This window comes from Lissotriton vulgaris, chromosome 4_1, assembly GCF_964263255.1.
Source record: "Lissotriton vulgaris chromosome 4_1, aLisVul1.2, whole genome shotgun sequence".
Classification (NCBI taxonomy): domain Eukaryota; kingdom Metazoa; phylum Chordata; class Amphibia; order Caudata; family Salamandridae; genus Lissotriton; species Lissotriton vulgaris.
Window position 1 is genome coordinate 1546779957 of NC_141691.1, and position 21329 is coordinate 1546801285.

General features: G+C 47.5%; 1 protein-coding gene and 1 pseudogene across 1 annotated transcript in view; both read right to left on the reverse strand.

Annotated features, from left to right (window-relative positions):
* The window catches only part of CA8 (carbonic anhydrase 8 (inactive)), a 644063-nt gene that overhangs the window by 199941 nt on the left and 422793 nt on the right, over positions 1-21329 (reverse strand). Inside the window, exon 7 of the mRNA XM_086965784.1 lies at positions 21016-21128. Coding sequence (XP_086821910.1) covers positions 21016-21128 — 113 coding nt within the window. The remainder of the gene's footprint in view (positions 1-21015; positions 21129-21329) is intronic.
* On the reverse strand, positions 494-1252 carry LOC147724222 (transcription elongation factor A N-terminal and central domain-containing protein-like; annotated as a pseudogene).

The following is a 21329-nucleotide window of genomic DNA, read 5'->3' on the forward strand; positions in this document are numbered from 1 at the left end:
CTGCACACGTAACTTTTTCCTCCTGTAATGCACCGTTTGGCTCACTTTTGTAATGCTCCGTTTGCTTCCTCTTGCTCACGATTGTCACTTTTGCTTCATTTTTTCGCCGCTCACTGCTCCTAACTAAATAAATAAATAACCTACCTCATCCGCCGCTCACCGCTCCTCCCTGCCTGTCCGCCGCTCCTCACCGACTGTCCGCCGCTCCTCACCGCCTGTCCGCCGCTCCTCACCGCCTGTACACCGCTCCTCCCCGCGTTATGTCCTCCGGTCCTCCTCGCGCTCCTGGACGCCGCTCCTCCCCGCTCTCCTCACGTCAGCACGCACGTCGCGGCCGGCGCTTCTTCCAAGGGACTACATTTTTTTTCTGTCAATTTTTAAAATAAGGTATATTTATTATGTTCATATAGCCTATGTCCATCTACACACCCTGATGATTACAACGATGTATAGGGTGTGTGGATTGGTGCTGTGGTTCCCGAGTTTACCCGCCTCAAAGGTTCAAAGTTTTACCTTTATAATAGTAGTATAGATAACAATGTATGAACTGCAGGTAACAAAAGACGTCCTCTTCGATTTTCTTCGCTAAGTCCCAAATCACCTCTTCTTCATTAGCTTGCGATGTAATGGAATCTGCCAAAGCTCGGTAAAGCAACTCTGTGCATTTGGGCCTCAGAGCGGCCATATTGTGTTCCTTTTCCTGGTGTGTTACAACATTTTTCACCAGTTCCAAATGACAACCAGGATTGTCCTCTTGACTAAGACTGAGGTCGATCTTCAGTGCACTGTATGCTTCCTTTTGTACGCTTTCTAATGGCAATGGATATGATGAGTGCAAGACTTTCATAGAACTGTACTCCAAAGAGGCCTCCGTTGGCTCTTCTGCAAGCAGTTTAACGTTTTCTTCATCGCCCTTTTTCTTTCCTTGAGAGATGCCATTTTGCAAGTGCGTGGATCCATAGAAGATGCTTTTGTAAAGCGCTTTTTACTTAGATACCAAGAACTTTGCTTTTTTTTCAAATTGCGTGATGGGCAGGTCTTTAGGACTCTGTACCCAGCTGCAACCGTGTCAGTCTCTTGCAAAAGTTCAACAGTCACATCAGCAATATCCAGCTCAGCTAATTGGCATTTTATATCTTCATAATCCTTTTCAGTGAGCAGTTCCTGAATAAGATGGACTCTGGTTATGAGCTCTGTTCACATTCATGCTGGGCTGTTAAGCTATCTGTGTTAACTGTCACTCACGAGGCATGTAAATATCACTCGCATGCACAACAATAACACAGAAATCATGTCACAAGTCTTGAAAGCTGGCTGACTGCAGAGTTTCACGCAATAAAGTTAAAAGTAAAAGTTAAGGTTTGTGCTGCAAGGTCGGTTAAGTATGTCTCTTTTTAATTGGAAAAAACAACCTTTTTAAAAAGAGAATCAGAAAATGTACCCTTCAGGTAGACTAGCCGGTGTAGATTTCCATTTATAAATGTCAAATTGTTACGATCAGTGAGAAGAGCAGTAAGTGCAAGAGGATGCCCAGCAAATGCTGTCACCGGCCCATTATCATTCTCTATGTGATAATTAGGCCGACATACAGAATGATAATGGGTCTGATAGCAGTCTGTGCCAGGTCGGGGAGGGGCTGCAGAAGGCCACTGCTCACAGAAGGAGCGTGAGCTGGCCCCTGCAGAGACTCTCAGGCTGCTTGCAGGGGGCAGCTGAAATTACGGACAAAAGGCGTCCGTGAAAGAAGTCTTCACGGACTACGGACAAGAGGCCCAAATTACCGGCAGTCGGTGAAATTTACGGACGGTTGGTCACCCTACACTTCAGACCGCAGCGGAGTGTGGTGAGGGCCGGCAGAGTAGAGCAGCCAGCTCCTGGGACCTGCGTGCGCGTCTGGGAGGAGGCGTTGAAGTCAGCAGGCACATGTATGGCCAGGGCGAAGACCCGGGGAGCGGTGTTGAGTCCACGTGCAGCCGGCAGAGACAGGAGCAACACCAGGAAGGGTAACGGGAAGGAGCCTGTGCTCCTGTACAGTGAGCAGTGGCCCACAGAAGACTGAAATCAGAAAATCAGCGAGAAACAGTGTGTGTGGAAGCATGCTGAGGCCATGAGCAGGAGACACACACAGGGCAGAAGTGGTGGAGCGGAGCAAGGGGGATTCTGCCAGTCCTGAGGTTCAGCCAGCTTCAGCAGCAATACCAGGCGGTATCAGCACAGGGGGGCACCTGTGGAGGAAGTGCAGAGTCCAGGCGCAATGTCTCAACAGGCAAAGAGAGGGAATCAGGTGGTGGTGGAGCCAGGTCTGCGCACCATCTTCAACGCATTACTGCCATACAGTCAATTGGCAGACTTGGCTACAGCAGTGCTGCACTGGCGTAAATGGATTAATCAGCTGGAGAACTATATCATTGTGGTCAGAGAAACAAATACAGCTGTCAAGAGGTCCACCATGCTGCATATGGGGAAGACAAACTATATGAGTGACACTGGTGACAGAAATGACTACGACAAAGCTGTGAGGATTTTGGACAGGTACTTTGACCCGCAAGTTAATTCTGACTTCGAGCACTTTAAACTATGCCATTCGAAGCAAACCAAAAAATAATCAGTTGACATGACATTGTAGATATTAGGGTGCAACTCATCCAGGGCTGTAAGTAGTAGGACCAGTGGAAACTCATCCTAAGACAACCAGGGATATCCCTAGATGACATAATTATCCTTGGAAGGTCTCACGAGTTAGCCAATGCACGCGCCGGGGAGATGGAGTCTGCATTGGTGAGAAGATCCAGAGGGAGTGCCCAGGGGAGTCATGGCGGCAGTAAAAGAGGAGAAGGTGGAAGCCCTTGGAAAGGTCCCAGCTGAGGCAGAGGAGGCGCAGTGAGCCGCTCGAGCAGTAGGGGGTGTGGCAGTTGCGGCCTGGAGAATCATCCTGCCTGGGTATGCCCGGCAGACGGCAAGGCGTGCCTCAAATGTGGAAAGTTTGGACACTTTGTGAAGGTATGCAGAGGTACACCCAACGGGTTGGCTCAAAGCAGTAAGCCAAAGACATTTGGAGCTCACAGGCAAGCCGTACATGCAGTGAACAATGAGGAGGAAGGAGAAAGCCAACTGCAACAGATGAGAATACCCGAGGACGATGAAGATAATGAAGTTTTTGTCATCTCCTACACCGGACAGAAGACATCCCGCAAGAGACTGCCGCCTATGTGTCAGATGCACATTGGGGGTAATGAAGTCACAGCCTTAATAGACATGGGCCTCAGTAAACATTTTGAATGTGGAACAATATGAGAGACTCAACCCCTTCCAATGCTCCAAGGCATCAAAGCAAGAATCTTCACCTTTCAGGGAGACACCTCCATCCCACTACAGGGAATGATTGAGGTAGAGGTCACTCATGGGGACCAGTCAGCCATGACCAGGTTTCATGTGACCAAGGACAGTGCAAGAACGCTGTTGGGCTGTTGCTCGGAGGAGGACTTGCGTCTAGTGATGTTTGCCAAACAAATACACCAGTCTCATGCAGACAAGATCATGGGCGAATTCCCCAATCTCTTCGAAGGCCTAAGCTGCCTGAAAGTTGTCAAGGTGAAACTGCATATAGATAAATCTGTCAAACCAGTGGCAATGAGACATCGCAGAGTGCCTCTTCATCTCCGGTCACTAGTGGAAGCAGAACTGGAGAAGCAGCTGGAGAAGGCGGGGATAATAAAGAAAGTGTCTGGTCCCACTCCGTGGGTGTCGACGCTCGTAATTGCTCCAAAACAAAATTAGCCAGGGCAATAAGATTGTGTGTGGATATGAGGCTGCCGAATACAGAGTTCAGGAGAGAAAGAAACATTACCCACACAATAGATGAAATAGTGGCCGACATCAACGGAGCCCAATGGTTTTCCAAAGTGGATCTTAACTCTGGCTACCACCAACTCATGCTGAATGAAGTAACTCGTTATATAACTAAGTTCTCCACTCATGTAGGATTGAGACGGTTCCAGGGTCTCAGTTTTGGGGTATTGTCTGCGGGAGAAGTATTTCAGGACGCTATCCGGGGACCGCTATCGGACCTGGTAGGAGTGCTGAATGTGAGCGATGATGTGATCTTCTCCAACAGCCTGATTCATGAAGCAAAATTGCGCCTGCAATAGCTGCGAAAATGCTATCGCGGGCGCAATTCCCATAATCGGAATTCACCATTAAATATGCGAATTCGCAAACACAGATTTGCGAAATCGCAAAAATATTCGCAGAATGCCGGCAGGATACCAATTGCGATTCGGAAATAGCGAGAAAACACGGATTCTGCGAAAATAATTGCAAAATCGCACATTACTCGCAATCGGTATTCATGAAAATTCGCTAAAAGCGAAAAAGCCAAAAATCGCATTTTGCGAGGCGCAATTTAAGGACAACCCAAAGCAGGTGGTAACCATCAAACCCATAGGACATTTTTTTTGGAAAAACCGTTGGTCAATCAGTAACTGGTGCAGGCCTGACCAAACACACTTAAGGGGAAGCAGCGTCAGCAGAAGGAGTCTCACCATGCCAGGAATGTACATGGTGGTCAGGCGGCGAAGGCTACAGCGAGCAGCAAGGAGGAGACGCAGAATCCAGGAGAGGATATTCCGCCAGCGGGTCACCCTGCTGGGCCAGACCAGAGAGCAAATATACGCAAAGTACCGGCTCAATGGGGCTATGATCATCAAGCTAATACAGGACCTTGACCCCCTGATGCAGCACCCAACAAGGCGGACCAATGCCGTCCCAACACATGTCCAGGTATTGTGTAGCCTGCACCTCCTGGCCTCTGGGAGCTTCCAGGGGATAGTTGCGGTAGCTGGGGGATATCCCAGCCCACCATGTCCCGCTGCCTACGTAGTTTCCTTGACGCAATGCTGACCCAGCGACACCACCACATCAAATTTCCCACCAGCCAACAGGAATTGGATGAGACCAAGCTACAATTCTACAATATTGCCGTTTCCCACACGTGATAGGATGCATTGACTGTACCCACGTCCACATTTGCCCACCTGCTGCAACGGAGTACATGTACCGCAATCACAAGTCCTACCACTCCCTCAACATCCAGATGGTCTGCAATGCAAAGACATACATCACGGACATAGTGGCACAGTACCCGGGGAGTACACATGACTCATTCATATTCCGGCACAGCGGCCTCCACACACGACTGGTCAGGGGAGACTTCGGGGAAGGACACCTACTTGGTAAGTACACTTTGCCCTCAATGACACATTGCGAATGACTAGCTGCACTGCACAGGCACTCACCCTCTGCTCCTCTCATTCAGGTGACAGTGGGTACGCCCTGCGTGAATACCTCCTCACCCCATACCTCAACCCTGCTACACCACAGCAACGGCGTTACTACGTATCACACATACGCACAAGGAATTGCATAGAGAGAACTTTTGGCCTACTGAAGAGCAGATTCTGCATACTTCACAAGACAGGTGGGGCCATGTACTACAGTCCTGAAGCGTGCTGCTGCATTGTGGCTGTGTGTGTGCTATCCTACACAACATTGCTACCAAGCGCCGGATACCTGTCGACATCTCTGGCAGTGAATCGGAAGGGGACGACCGGCCACCTGCACATGCGCGCCATGCACGCGGGGAGAACCCAACTGAAGGCCACAGACTTCGCAACCACATCACACTGAACAGTTTCTAGTGCACCCTCTACCCTCAGCCCACAAATCACAAATGCATGCAAAATGTAATAATGACACAACGCCAATGTGTGCTGCAAAATTAAATATTATTGTTTCATTCACAATAATGGTACCAGTTTAAATGTTCACATTGCTAACAGTATTTCAGCATACTGCTGTGTGAAAGGACAGGGCAGGCTTATACTCAGCCTGTGCCTGTAATAGTCCTATGAAGTCATGTGCGCCTCTTGCGCGTACCACCCAAGCGCCTCTGCGGCTCATCCTCATCCAAGGCACATGTACCTGCAGTGGGCCTGGTGCTGCGCCTGAGTGCCCCTACGTGTGAGGCAGAGTGGCTGCTCACACTCGATGTCCCCTCACTGGCATCATCACCCCAACAGTGGCAGGTAGAGCAGGAGTGTGTAGTGCTGTCACGGCAGTGGTCAGGTGCTCAAGGACCCTGGCCACATCCTCGCAGCACTGGATGAGCTGCTGCTGCTGCGCAAGGGACCGCCGCGATAAATTTGAGGTGGCATTACATAATTGAACCTGGTGTAGGCCGTCAGCCGGGTCAATAGCTGACGGTGGCGGCGGCGTGCTGCGTTGTGCTGCGATGTAATTGCAGCAGTGTTGGCCTCCATGGCTGCAGTCATGTGGGCCATTCCCTCCCCCACACCTGCCATGGCTGCCGTCATGCGGTCCATCCGGTCCCCCACTTCGGCCACATTGCGCCCAATGTTGTACAGCTGTAGCTGTATGGCACCTTGCCGGCGTGCCTGCAGCTGATGTATACGGAGCATGCGTCTTTCCACGCTCATTCTCGCCAGCCGCTGTCCATTCCCCCTCCTGCTGATAGGTGCATTGGTCTGCAGACGAGACCTGCCACGCCTGCTCTGCTGGCCTGACACAGTGGGTGGCCGCTGTGTTGCCGCTGTCGTGGGCCCTGATGTTGAAGCACCAGCTGCTGGTGGTGTCACGGCAGGCGTTGCTGGTGTGGCAGGGGCTAGAGGCACACTGGTAGTGGGCCTGGCTGCGGCAGTAGTTGCTGCGGCAGAGGCTGGGGGCACACTAGTAGTGGGCCTGGCTGCGGGAGTAGTTGCTGCGCCAGACGCAGGAGGCACACTGGTGGTGGACCTGGCTGCAGGAGTTGCTGCTGCGGCAGGGGCTGGTGGCTGTGTATGTGGCGGCACCTCCTCCTCATCCTGTGCCTCCTCATCTATTTGCAGCCTCTCGCTGTCGCTGCTGTCTGCGCCACCTGTGAGGGGAAGTGGACGTTCATTAGTTGCATGTATCTGTCACACGTGCAGTTGCTACATGCATGCTGGGTGACATTCCCTGACTGGCTATGGCTTTGCGTACTTTGGAACCTGTCTGGCTGCATTGTGGTACTTCTACATTGTGGCCACACTACATGTCCCACAATGCTTCAGGGCATTACCTGATGTGCAACGATGGCATGACTATGGAACATTATGGGAGGCTATATGGTCATGGACATTCATAGGGGACAGGGTCGCAGTTGCATGCCACTTACCTTGGATGTCTTGGGTGGGGCGGGATGAGTCCATACGAGTCACTCCGATGCACGCCTCAGTCTCCAGCGTGTCTTCTACTTGGTCCTCCAAGGGGGTGTTTGGAGCGACTGTAGGTCCTCCCCCTCCAGTGCCTGATGACTCTCCAAGCCTCTCAGCCACCTTCTCTTTGGCACGACCTCGGAGGTCGTACCAGCGTTTTTTGAGTTCGTCCAGTGACCTATCAGCCACACCCACAGAGTTCACCGTGGACGCTATACCCTGCCAAATCCTGCATTTTTCCTGCTCCGGCACCCTCCTAGAGTCCTTCCCAAACAGTTTGGAGTGGTTGGCCACCACCCCTTCTATTAAATGCTCCAGCTCCTGCTCGGAGAATTTTAACTTTCTCTTCCGCCCTGTGGTGTTGCTGGGCCCAGGAACTGCATCCTCAGACATTGCTGCACTGTAGTTTCAGAGTAGAAATCCAAACAGAATTGCAGGAGCTCTCCCAGTTGCTGACTCGAGGTCTGACTCACTGTGGTGAATGGGGGTGGGAACTGGCTGCTTCCTGGTTGTGATGTCATCACTGTGCTCGAAATGCGACTTCCCGTTTTCTCGATCTCGCGATTTTGCGATCTCGCAATTAGCGATATCGCTATTTGCGATATCGCAATTCCGACACGGATGTAGCCGGAAATTGCGATTTTTCTGCGATTATCGACAATCGCAAACGGCTTTTACGGGCGCGTGCGATTCGCTTTTTTTTATCGCAAAACATCATGAATTCCGTTCTGCGATTTCTCAATTGCGATTTGCAGTTTTTCGCAAATTGAGAATCGCAGATTCCGGTTTTCATGAATCAGGCTGCAAGTCCCTTGAGGAACACCACAAGCTCCTGCGAGCAACGCTCCAACGCCTAGTGGATCAAAGACTAACACTGCACCGAGACAAGTGTCAATTTTACACCAATGGGGTAGACTATTTCGGATACAGGTTCTCGAAGAAGGGGTTGCAGGTGGATCCGGCAAAGGTGAAGGCGATCAGAGCCCCAGCGATCCCGCAAAATCAGACAGAAATGAGAAGCTTGCTTGGGATAGCGAATTACTGAGGCTGCTTTATCCCCTATCTAGTGACTCTGTCAAAACCTTTGAGGGCACTAACAAAAAAAGTGGCTAAGTGGCAGTGGACGAGTGAGGCAGCAAAGGCGTTCTAAGATGTAAAAAGAGCCCTCTTACAAGGAGCAACCGTGGCCTATTTCAAACCCGGCCATCCCACGGAGCTGGTGGTGGATGCAAGCCCAGTTGCCCTGGGGGCCGTATTGCTGCAACAAGATGAAGCAAAAGCTGGGCATTGATGGCAGTGGAGATCGGTTATGCGCAGATTTGAAGGGAGGCCCTGGCGATAAGGTGGGCGTGTCAGAATTTCAATATTTACCTGTGTGGACACAAATTCCATGTCGTAACCGACCACAAGCCATTGGTTCCCCTATTCACTGGAACAGCATGGAGCGGACCCCCGAGGATCAACAGGTGGGCCATCCAAATCCAGCATTACAACTTTGAGATGGCCTATCGCCCTGGGGCCAACAATCCGTCCGGCAGATTATCTGTCACGACATCCGGTGGCCAGTGACCCGTGGCAGGCACCAGAGGTCAATTAGGGAGCTAAGTCGTTTGTCAGGCACTTAACCGGGATCTCGTGCCCTCGATCTTTGTCATTAGAAGAAATCCGGGTCACCGCAGACGAAGATGACTGCCTTGTAGCTGTGAAAGATACGCTCCGAAGCCATGAGTGGAGGAACTTCTTGGACAGAGCAAGCAGACATACAGAGGAAGACCGGGATGCACAGTTGGAGGTTCGGAGGTGCCAGGAAGAGCTTAATGGCAATGGACTTATTCTCAGGAGGACAAGAATTGTGATATCGGTGAAGCTATGGAGGCGGACCATTGACCTTGCCCACCAAGGGCATCAAGGTACCGAAAAGACAAACGTTCACCTGCGCATCAAAGTATGGTTCCCTGGAATGGATCGTATGGTAGAGGAAAAGGTGAGAAGCTGTCATGAACGCCAGATCACCAGTAGTGACGCGCCAACTCTGCTAGTCATCACTGAACCCCCGGCGATGAAACCATGGAACTCAATTTGTATGGACTTTGGAAGTTTTCCCAATGGGATACTAACCCTTCGTCATGATTGACCGCTACTCCAAGTTTCCGGGGGTAGAAACGGTGAGATCAACGGCATACGAAAATGTGAAACCCGAGTTGGAAAAAACGTTTGCACTGCTCAGAGAACCGGAAGAACTACAAACCGACAATGGATCACCCTTCCACAGACAAGAGTTTAGAGAATTCCTGGAGCTCCAGAATATTCATCATTAGAAAATAATGCCTCAATGGCCCCAAGCTAACGGGGAGTGAAACGGCTAATGAGAACAATCAATAAAGCTCTATGAATGTGGGGTTGATTGACGAGAGGACTTGGAGGCATGCTTGTATCAGTTTTTGTGAGCATATCGGCAGACGCCTCATAGCACCACGGAGTGTGCCCCAAGCGACTTGATCATGAACCGGGCTGTCAGAGATGTCATACCGGTGAGCGACCAGTGAGTGCCTGGTACCGTTAATGGGGAGGCTGCTCATGCAAAACAAATGACTAACAACAACTAGGCCAGCAAGAAGAGGAGAGCTCGCATCGTGAAGTTCAGAAGGGGAGGCAAGGTGATTGTAAAAGACCGTCACCCGGGCTGGAAATTCAGAACGCCGTTTGAGTCTGAACTGTGGGAAGCAGTGGAGGTGCAAGGTACCATTTTTACGCGAGGAGAGGGGAAAGACGTATAGCCTGAAATGTGTCATGGTTAAAAAAAACTGGTGTTGCCTCCCCAGGGGGATCTGGAAACAACGGAGCTATCACACCAGGGAGGAAGTCACAGGGAGTTTGAGGAGAACGATCTGTATGACACCGGAGAGATGAGACCTCTGGAAGGGGAAAGATCGATGGACAGAGAGGTGGCACCGTCAGATGTTGATGGAGTCCCTCTATCTGTGGCCAACAGCTCCCAAAGAGGAGGACATTACAGACTGAGACGCAACCCAGCGTTTTTCTATGTTATAAGACTTTTTGCTTCTGCACCCTAGGAAACATGCAAAGCACTGTTGTTAGTGTTGTTTGGTTTATTGTGTTAGTTTGTTGTTTTAACTTGTTGTTTTTAAACCTGATGGATATGGAGGGGTGTAGTGAGCCACCTGGCACGTCCCATACAATGTTACGCTTTCACCCTTCCCTGCCAGGCGGTGGACCAGGAGATATAAATAAATGGTGATGTCAGCGCTCGAGGCTGTTGAACCATAATGAGTACTTAGTACGGTCGTCCCATTATTGGAGCATCCCCGTGCTAGGCTCAAGTTACCCCCATCGGGGTATTGTCCAGTTACAGCCCTCCACTACAACCATCTCTGTGCCTGCTTGTGGAACTGGTCCCACAAATCCTTGGCTTTCAGAGCACCTTGGGGGTCGACGTTCACCTCCTTCTCAGCTTCCGGGGCTCTTGAGCGGCCTGCTGGCCCAGGGTGGAAAACCGCTTGCCTGCTTCAGCTGCCCCCACCAGCTGCTCTATTATGGGCTTAGTAAGGGTGTCGGGCAGAGAGAGGGCCATCCCACCGCAAGACATCAGCAAGTCTCGAAAGAAAGGTGGCTGGTGGCCCAGATTTGCGCTCAGGTCAGGAAGTGGTGGTGGCAAACCATGCTCGCACCTGAGAAGGCTGGATCTGGCATCAGGATGTTTATCCACTACAGCCTCGGGGTTGTGCAGCGTCCGCGTGGTGCAAGGGTCTCAACAGGCCATGCTGAATCAGGAATACCAAGAGCAAGTAAAGTCTGTTGTCCCATCCAAAAACTGCCCCAACACATTGCCCCAGCATCTCAGTCTCCTGCTCCCAAAGGCACAGCTCCCTTGCAGGCCACTGCCCTGCCTCAAGCAAGTTGAGTGACAATCGGGCAGGGTGAGCCTGCCTTGCACCTCTGCTACAGTGCATTCCAGGGTGGGTGAGAGGTGGTGAGGAGGGGTCACAGAGCGAGGGAAGCAGGAGAGAGGGAGGCAGACCCTGCAACTGAGGATTCATTGTGCGAGGGAGTTCCTCTTACACCAGCTTCTATGGATGTGCTGTGGTTTCCTAGGCAGCCCTGGAACACTTGATTGGCTCTTTCACCCTCTGGACCATAGTGCGGCTCCCTACTCCATAGGTGTCGTGACGAGCCTAGTGGGCGTGTGCCAGCAAACTCCGCTATGCAGAATGGGCAGAGTTTTTAATGAACTCTATGCTTCAATCGGAGCTGCAAAACTCTGTGAACTCCACCCATAGAGCAGAGTTTACCCCACACCCAGGGCTTTAAGTGGGCCAGGTCCTGCCATTGCTGAGAGCACCGACAGTGCTAAAAAACAGGTGCTGAGACGGGTCCCTTCGGGCTCTCCATTTTTGTTCTCACCCTTTACTCAGCAGCAGTGCCACCCTTCACTGCCTTTGATATACCTCCAAAGAGACTTGTTATATAGTTCTTTGAGACTCATCATTTCAGAACTGAAGCATTTTTGATATTATATACAAGGAAGTTGTAGTTCTTGCTTATTCATTTTATGCAACTAACACCATTGGTAAAGCCAACAGTCCTGACTTGTAGGTGTAATGTTACTTGTTGTACTATATATCTGGATGCAATTACAGAAGCAGCAAATTACCATTCGGACGACGCACTATGCTAAGCACAGATTTTGAGTTTACATGTTTTCAAGCCACACCCTTAATTAAATAGGACAATTAAATCGGACACGCCCCTTTGAGAGACCCCCTAGTTTTTTCATCCCACTCAAAGCCCTGCGCACACCTATAGAATGTATTGCATCACAGAGTGAATGCCAGTTGCTGAGATTAATTCAAGCAGCCTATCTACATCTTTTTGTAATAGCTTTATGTGTAGCACTAAATGTGAGTGGTTTGGGAGTGGTATGACTAGATGCTGGTCCCATAGCTTACTGTGTAAGCATCAAGCTTCCCAGAGGGGACAGAATCTTCTGGTTTAGACTAGATATTCCATTCAAGGAGGAACACAGATGTGCATATAACTGGTCTTTGTCTCTAGCGCCACAGTGTAAACACTAAGTTGGACTAGAATATGCCCTAAAATAATCATCAGTGACTGAATATTATTCAGTCATTCCAATGATAACGCTTTTGGTTATCTTAGCATTCACTAAATTCACAACATCTAAATGTTCATCGATTAATGGACTATTTTCTTAAAATACACTACTTTGAGCTTCCTAGTACACAATAGAACTTACTTGTGCCTGGACCTCCATCCAGGCAAGGTCCTTTCAGACCCTACTACAGTGCAATTGAGGCTTGTGCCTTCCTTGTCCTATTTGTCATTTTTTTTCTTATTCTCTCTTTGTCTATCTCGCTTTTTTATGCACTTTATCGCACATGGTTTATTCTGTCCATTACTTTTTGCAATTTCCTTCTTCTTTTGCATGTTATTTTCCTGAACTGTGCCTGTTATTTCTACATTTTACTGCCTATTTTTCTTAGTTTTTCACTGTTTGCTGACTGTGTGTTTGTTGCTTTCACTGGCATGTACTGCCCTGCTTTTTGATGCTTTTTCTTGGCACTTGCGCTTTACTTGCTTCATTTTGTTCTTTTGACCCTGTGCCAATTTCACTCTGTGCCCTTTTTGCTTTTTGCTCTTCCTTGTTCCTTCTCTACTCTTTTCATTTCTGGTGCCTTTTTCCACTCTTTCATCTCCCACGCCTCCCCACATGCTCTTTAATAACTCTTCATGAGCTCTTCTAATTTTTCTGCTTCCCACCGCATGCACCACTCCAGGTGACACCCAATACCCCATGCTCTACTATCCCTCCCAGGACCTACTTAATGGCAGCCACAGCACAAACATGCCCAACAAAGGTAAGCCCATCTGTGCCCATCTGTGAGCCGTCTGTGCTCAGCACCAATAACCCTGGTACTCCACCCATGCACTACTACCCTGCTACAACCCTGCACACTCTCCTGGCCTGCACTCATCATGCTGCCGTTGCTCTGCCCCACACAACACTGAAGGAACGTTATTTTGTCCAATCCCTCAAAAAAACTCAACTTACTGGCAAAACAAAGCCAACTTCCTGCTCTCAGATAGATACCCACATGTACCAGAGACCACCCACACAACACTGATGCATGTTTCTCAATACCCGCTGACTAACCAAACACCACACAGAGATCTGGGACCTGTTGCATGGCCACACCCCAAACCTGCTGCTTCTCACGGAAACCTGGCTGAACCCTTCTCCAGTCCCCAACATCATCACCGCCAAGCCCTACCAACTCCTTGACATCACACAGTCTGGGTTAAGACCCAACCACTTCACGGAAACAGCGCTCATCCTCAGCCCAGATGACATTCCCATGACCCTGGGCAGAGAAGACACAATGGTACTCATCCATTTGGACCTCTCTGCAGCATTCAACACAGTATCCCACCCTCTCTTGAACCAGGCCTTACACAAGACTGGAACTAAGGGACTTTCTGCCCACTGGATTTGCCCCTTCCTAACTAGGAGGTCACAAGCAGTCAGCCTGGCACTGGCCTTGTTGGATTCCCGCAACATCATCTATGGACTCCCAGCACATGGAAGACCAAAGTAGCCAAATGGATGAAGACTAACACCGTAAAATACACCAAGAAGACAAAGTGTGTTATTCTCAGGTGAGCACCTCACTATTGGACTCTACCTGGTGGTCAGCCATACTACGAACCACATCCACCCAAAGCACCCACTCCAAGAACCTTTGGATCATCATCAACAGCAAACTTGACATGACCACCCAAGTCAATCCATCACAGCCTCCTGCTTCTACACCTGAACATGCTAAAGAAAACTTTCAAATGTCTATCCAGCAGCACCTACAAAACCATTACATACACCCTTGTAACTAACAAACTGGGTAAGGGAACTCCCACTATACCAGGATTAAAAACACATCACCAGGTGACTGCAAATTACTCGGAACTCAGCAACCAGAATCATCTGCAACCTCTCACATAGCACACACATCCTGCCTCACCTCATGGAGATTTACTGGCTTTTTATACACAGCACATACAGTTCAATCTCCTGACTCACACAACATTGACCCAGCATACCTCAATAGTCACATCTCCTTTCACAAACCATCCAGACAACTTTGTTAAGACAGACTTCTCATTTCACACATCCCACACATATGCAGAACCAGATCCGAAGGTTGATCCTTCTCCTACTTTGCTCCTAAAGAACGGAATGAGCTACCTCTACAGATCAGAGCCTCCTCCTCCTCACTTCTGAGTGCCACAAGAAGCTGCAGACATGGCTCTTCAAATAACCTATCTGAGCATCCCAGGTGAGACTAGACTTTCACCTGCCCAGTGCCAGGATACCCTCCTGGGTCATAATGCACTGTACAAATACACTTAACATAAAACCATTCACATATGTACTATCTGCATATAAAAATGTAGGAAGATGTTCAACATGATTAATATGTGTTTGAATTTCTGACACATTTAATGGCAAATAAACGTATAGTGTATGGCTGTTTGACAAGACCCTTTTTGCAGGGTTATCCCAGAACATTTTGCATTCCTCCTGTATTTTTCTGACCTGTTGTTACTGGTTTATGACTCTGGGCACTTTACCACTACTGAGGTGCATGCGCTCTCTCTTGTAAACTTGGTAAGTCCCTTGTACAGTGGTATCCTATATACCCAGGGCCAGTAAATTAAATGCTACCAGTGGGCCTGCAGCGCTGCTTACGCCACCCACCAAAATAGCCTTTCAAACCTGTCTAAGGCCTCTGCCACTGCAATACTGTCACAGGGACGTGACAAATAAAGAGTTTGCCACATCTGAAACTCCACTTTTATTACATATATGTCACTCCTAAGTTACACCCTATATAGCAATAAGGGCAGGGTGCTGTATAGGTAAAAGGTATGACATGTGTCTTTGTTGTGTGGCATGTCCTGGAAGTGACAAACTGCTTTTTGGTTTCTCATTGCTGTGAGGCTGCTCCTCTCATAGGGTTACATACGGAATTCCCTGATATGTGCTTGAGTGGTAATTTCTGATATCAAAGGGGTAGTGTGGTCATGTTTGGTATGTTTTGAGCAGTAGTGATCAATCCTGCTTATTGGTGACAGCAGATTTGTTATTACAATTTTATAAATGCCACTTATAGAAGTGAGCATTTCTGTGCGCTTATGCCTCTGTGCTCTGCCTGGTTGTGTATTCGATGTCTAGTTTAGACTGACAGGAGCAGGGGATGTGCATTCACTTTAGACAGTCACAAGGGGGTTTGAGGTGTGTCCTGCCTTTCCTGGGTGACTCATAGTTGGGATGAATAGACCTGATCTGCATTTAGAATGGTTGGAGGAGCTGTCACCTTCACCTGAATACGGCTGTGTATACCTTTCACTATGGTGTCTCTGCCCCCCTGTAGTTTGTCTGATGCCAGGGCTGGAGATTGAATAGTAGTGTTGTGCACTTCTAACATGGGTTTGAAGTGCCCCAGAACAAAGACTTTTTGGGTATAGGTACAGGGGCTGTGACCCCATGATTTGAGACATTGTGTGGGACTTGTAACCAGAGGCTGCCCCTTGTCAGAGAAATGACTAGGAGCAATCGCCATTGGATTTAACTGCTATGAAGTGATGACCTGCTTGCTGCTGGGCTGAAAGAAGGCCTGCCACTCCGCTTGAAAGATCTATGTGCTGGTTTGCATGCCTGTGCCCGACTTTTGGTGCCTCCAGTTGCTCTCCAGGGGCTTGGCCTCCCGTCCCTCTTGCTCTTGTCGCGGGGTTCTGAGCCTGACAGAAGTGAACTCACAAAATAGCACCTGGAGTGCGCTTTATGGCCTCCTTGCGTGTGTGTTTGAGGCGCTTCAAAATCTAGTGTGTTGCAGGCTGTTTTTCACAACATCCAGGACACAGTGAGTGCATGGGCCGGGACTGCGAGTCCAGCTCCAGTTGATGCAAGGGGAAACAGCGCTTCATGTGACACAGCGCTCGGGGATTTTCAGCACGCCAGAATTTAACCCCCAATGTGAAAAGATGCAGCTTCCTCCCAGCTACGCCAAGGAGGCGTGGCTGCAGCAAGGGAAAGCCCAGGAGGAGGGACACAAGCAAGTAGGAGGAACTTCACTATAGCAACACCGGAGGTGCGCTACAGGCCTGACTGGTACTTCGCATGCCCGCCAGGCCTGCAGGTGCACTGATTTTGGTGTTGGAGAAGGGAGCCTGCCGTAGAAGGTGCAATGAGCCATGTGGGAGGCCGATGTGGGAGCCATAACCACAAAAGCATATCACATTGCTGTAGCGGCACTGTGAGGTTGTGGACAGCCTGCCTTTGTTCCAAAGTGAATGTCTCCCTGGCAACGTGGGCTGGGCGGGTGGCTCCTCCTTTCGGGTACATACCTGAGGGGCAGTAGTTGAAGTGTTGGGTGGAACCTTGATGGAGGGCCCCGTTTACTTAGAGAATCTTGCTGCCGTTCCCCTTTCTCCACATTACTGTAACACGAGGATTAGGTGCGCGGAGTTTCCTGTGCCTTGGTTTAGCTGGTGAATGCAATTCTGGGCATGAGATCCCTAACTTTCATATTATCCCTAATACAAGTACAGAGGCACTTATCCCTGGGTTAGGATGGGAAATATTTTGTGTTTCAAGCCTGTATTGATGTATTGATGATTGATAGATGTTACTACTGCATTGTATTCCCTGATGTGATGATTGATGTATTGATGATTGATAGATGTTACTACTGCATTTCATTACCTGATGTAATGATTTTTGTTGTGTATGCCTTGCATTTGTTTTGATTACAGGCATTAATTCAGGGTTCCATATATGTGCAGTGATTGTGTTTTTGTAACATGTGCATTCAATAAGTGTTTACTTGATTGCACTAACTTGTACTGTTAGGACAATTGCCTGGTTGGCAAATGATGTATGATCTATGTGACATCATGACAATTTACCTAGTTAGCAAAGTGATTTATGTTATTTGTGGTCAAAGCTGTTTTATGTACAGTGTATTTTTATATAACCTTCTGTGGAGTCTCTTTTTGTGTGTGCCTAGTGTGTCACTGACGTGTGTGTGTGTTGCACAAATGCTTTACACATTGCCTCTGGGATAAGCCTGGCTGCTTTGCCAAGCTATCAAGGGGGTGAGCTGAGTTTAGCTTGGATGTGTTACTTCCTTGCCCAGACTAGAGTTGTGGGTTCTGCCTGGCTTAGGTGCATACCCTAGCCAACCAGAAACCCCATTTCTAAAAATGGTATTTTAAATAAAGGGAAGTAAAGTTTGTATGAATGGTGTACTCAGTTAATCTGCTTTGTATGTTTCAATTGTTAAGTCGTAGGCAATAGGTTATGGTACAAGTAAACTAAGCATTAACTTCTAGTCTGAAAAGCTTTGAAAAGAACATGCTGGCATCCATCCGGATTATAAAGGGAAATTACTACGCTTTTCCTTTTGTCTTTCCATTTTGTTCCTTGAAACCAGTACTTATATCTTTTTTTCTTGTCTACCTTCTGCACTTCCATTTTAATTTTACATCTATCTTCCATACTGTTACTCACATCCATTCAGAATATGGAGGGGAACAGTATTCAGTCTATAATGCTGATAGGTCTACCCCCCCTTTGTTTGCTATCATGTTTTATATATTAGATTTTTTAAATATTTTGCTATACAACAAAGACTTTTGTTGAAAAAAGTGTGCTAGATAAAAAAAATTAAAACAGGGAAGCAGAATCATGATCACTTGTGATGTCTAGTCAGGAGAGGTTAAAAAAAGCCAAGCTGCGTTGCTGTTTTGGCCCAACAGTGAACCTTGATTGGTGTTCCTTGGTTGGTGACTGCAGCTGCCTTCCTCAAATCAGCCAAAGTTACCATGACACAAGTAATATACAAAGTATATGGCCACAAAATGTAGAGCCAGGTGGCAAAAGGATGTTTTGGTTGCTAAGGTACATAGAGTCTTCCTTGTCACTATACTGAGGAGCAAGGCTAAAAAGTCGATTATACAATGTGAGGTGGGCATGTTTTGGTGATTTTATTTCAGAATTGGGGTAATTTCGATGAGCTTGGCTGTTAATAACTTAGGGGATCTATTTACTACAATTTTACTCCATGTTTGCATAAGAAAAGTGCCACAAATCGATGCATAATCTTGTTTACCTAATTACTTTCCAGAAGTACACTTGTTTAGCACTGGAAAGTCAATTTAAAGTAACGCAAAGCAGGGCATAGTGCTGCTTTGCATTACTTAGCACCAAGGGGGCGAAACATGGGTAGTGCATTCCCATGCACCCATCCAAGCTTTCTGACGCTAAGCCCAACTTACTTAAAAAAGTAGACAGGGTTTAGCCTCATAAAATAGCACCTATTTCAATAGGCGCTATGAAGGACAAATGCTTTTTTTCTCCATCCTTTTCCAACTTTGTATGTGTGCTTCACTGTACAGCACACATACAAAGTGATAAAAGGTTTAAAGTTAATCTGAGCATAATTCTGTGTACTGGAAGGCTATCATTCCAGTAAATAACCTATGCTAGACTCACACAGACCCCCCATGTGAAATGGTGCAAAGGTGTGTGCATGGCACACAGCAGCTAATTTCAGCACCAGCTCCAGGGAGAGAGGAGTAGTGTGCCATATTTATATAAATATTGCACTCCTCATCTCACACAACGCAGCACAGCTGTTTTTGCCTGCTGTGCTGCGTTGCATGAGATGTTAGTAAGTCTGCCCCTTAGACTCATAAAAGGGCTTGCCATTGTATAAAATTAAAGACAACACAGTAACATACCAAAATCCAAACTGAAGTATTTCCCTTGAAAGCTATATACGAGTCTATTCTAGCACTGTTTTAAAATATTTCAAGGCATCAAAAAACCTTTAGAGTTTGACAACAAACCATTTATCAAAGTCAAAACAATAGTTTACTGGTAGAATCCTTTAATGTGCAGTATTAAACCTTTTAGGTTAAAAAACCCTGTTGTGACAAGCCAAGCATTGATGGCGAGATGAAGGGAGCGGAGTGACCTTTCCTTTGCTTAGAATATGTCAAAGTTTTACCCTTTACATGAAACCAAATGCACGTAATCAATGTCTGCCTCTGTTCTTCTCCATTTGTTTTCAAACACAAGCTTAAATCTATTTATGTGTATCTGTCTATTTGAAGTTTTATATTGAACAAGCTTGAATGTACGTCATTGCTCTGAACCTTAAATAGGGAAAAACATAATTTAAGACGAACTGACAAAAAGTCAAACTATCTGGAAGTACAAAGATGAAAGTTGCATATAGTGGGCAAAGCTACGCTAACGTTGGAGCACTGAGGGGTAGATTTTCAAACAGAGTGACGCTAACCAGCACAAAATGTTTTTTTACCAATTTGCCAGCGCAAAACTTGTTTTGCATTGGAAAGTACTCTACAAGTAACATAAAGCATGCAAAGCATTTCTTTGCATCACTTAGCGCCGCAGGGGGTGTTACATTGGTGGTACATGGGTGTTCTCATGCAACCACCCATGCCTTTTGATGCAGAACAATTGTAGACAGGGTTTAATGCCAAACGTTAACACCACCTGAAAGGAGGTATTAAAAGGAGAAATGTTTCATTTATCCTTTTTCTTCCTACGTTGCATGTGTGCTGTACTGTGCAACACATATACAAAGTGGGAAAAGTGTTTGAACTTGTCCAAGCATAGTATTTTGTACAGAAAGGGTACCCTTCCTGTACAAAACCTGTGCTAGACTCGGGCACCCACCTTAAACCTATGGCGTTAAGGGGTGTGCCTCAAAGGTGCGTGGCTTGCTCATGGCAGCTGAAATCAGCACCAGCACTAGGGAGAGGGGAGGAGAGAGCCATATCTCTGTGACACAATGCAGCGCAGCATTTTTGCTTGTTGAGCTGCGTTCCGTGACTTCTTTGGAAATCTGCCACTGAGTCAGTAACAAAACATGTATTGAGGTAAGTTAAGTGTCAGTGTCATACAGGGGCAAAAAGCAAACTTCGGCCAGATTTATCAAAGTGTCACCCAAAGCAGTGCAAAAGCAAAAAATGCTGAGCTGCGTTGCGTGACAGGGAGAGATCAGGAGAGTGATATCTATAGAGATATGGCCCTCTTCTCCACTTTACCTAGCACCGGAAAAGAATGTTGCTGCTGAGTGCTATGCACCATAGTGCAAGGGTGTCTGCGTGAGTCTAGCATAGATTCTATACTGGAAGGGTTTCCTACCCGCCCAAAATACTATGCCTAGACAAGTTTGAAAACTTTTCCTACTTTGTATGTGTGCTGTACAGTGCAACACACATGCAAAGTCGGTAAAGAAAGGATACATTGACATATTTCTCCTTTTAATTCCTTGTTTCAAGAGGCGTTCATTTTTTGGTGCAAAACTCTATGTTAGTAGATAGAGTTTTGCATTAAAAGACTGCATGGTAGTACACAGGGTAGCACCCGTGAAATGCCCCCTTGCCGCTAAGTAATGCCAAGCAGTACTTCATGCTGGTTTGCGTCACTTTCACACCACTTTCCAGCACCAAGCAAGTTTGGCACTCGAAAGTGAATTAATGAAAATTCATTTTGTACTTGTTTGCATCACTTTTGTAACATAAACCCTGCGCAAAATGTTAGTAAAACTAGCCCTTGGTTACCAAGGCAAAATGAGAGCATGAATTGGAATAAGTTTTTTAAATAAACTATCACAGATTCTATGCAATTGTCTACCTGTGTTTGAGAGACTGTTAATGGATATCGGAATAATATCCAAGTGACACCTTCACTGCAAGGAGGAATGGTGAGGGACCCTTCATATACCCAGTAATCGCGGAGGAGCGGGTCTGCAAAAAAAAACATAAAACAGATGATTAATCCAATAGAAAACAATAATACACACTGACAAACTACATTTTGTAGTTGTAAAAGTTGTACTACAGCAGTCCTACTTATATTCTACAAAATGCTATTCACAAACCTATGGCTGAAGACCTTCCCCTAGCTCTCTTGTATCTTTTCTGTGCAGAAATCTCCACCATGATGGG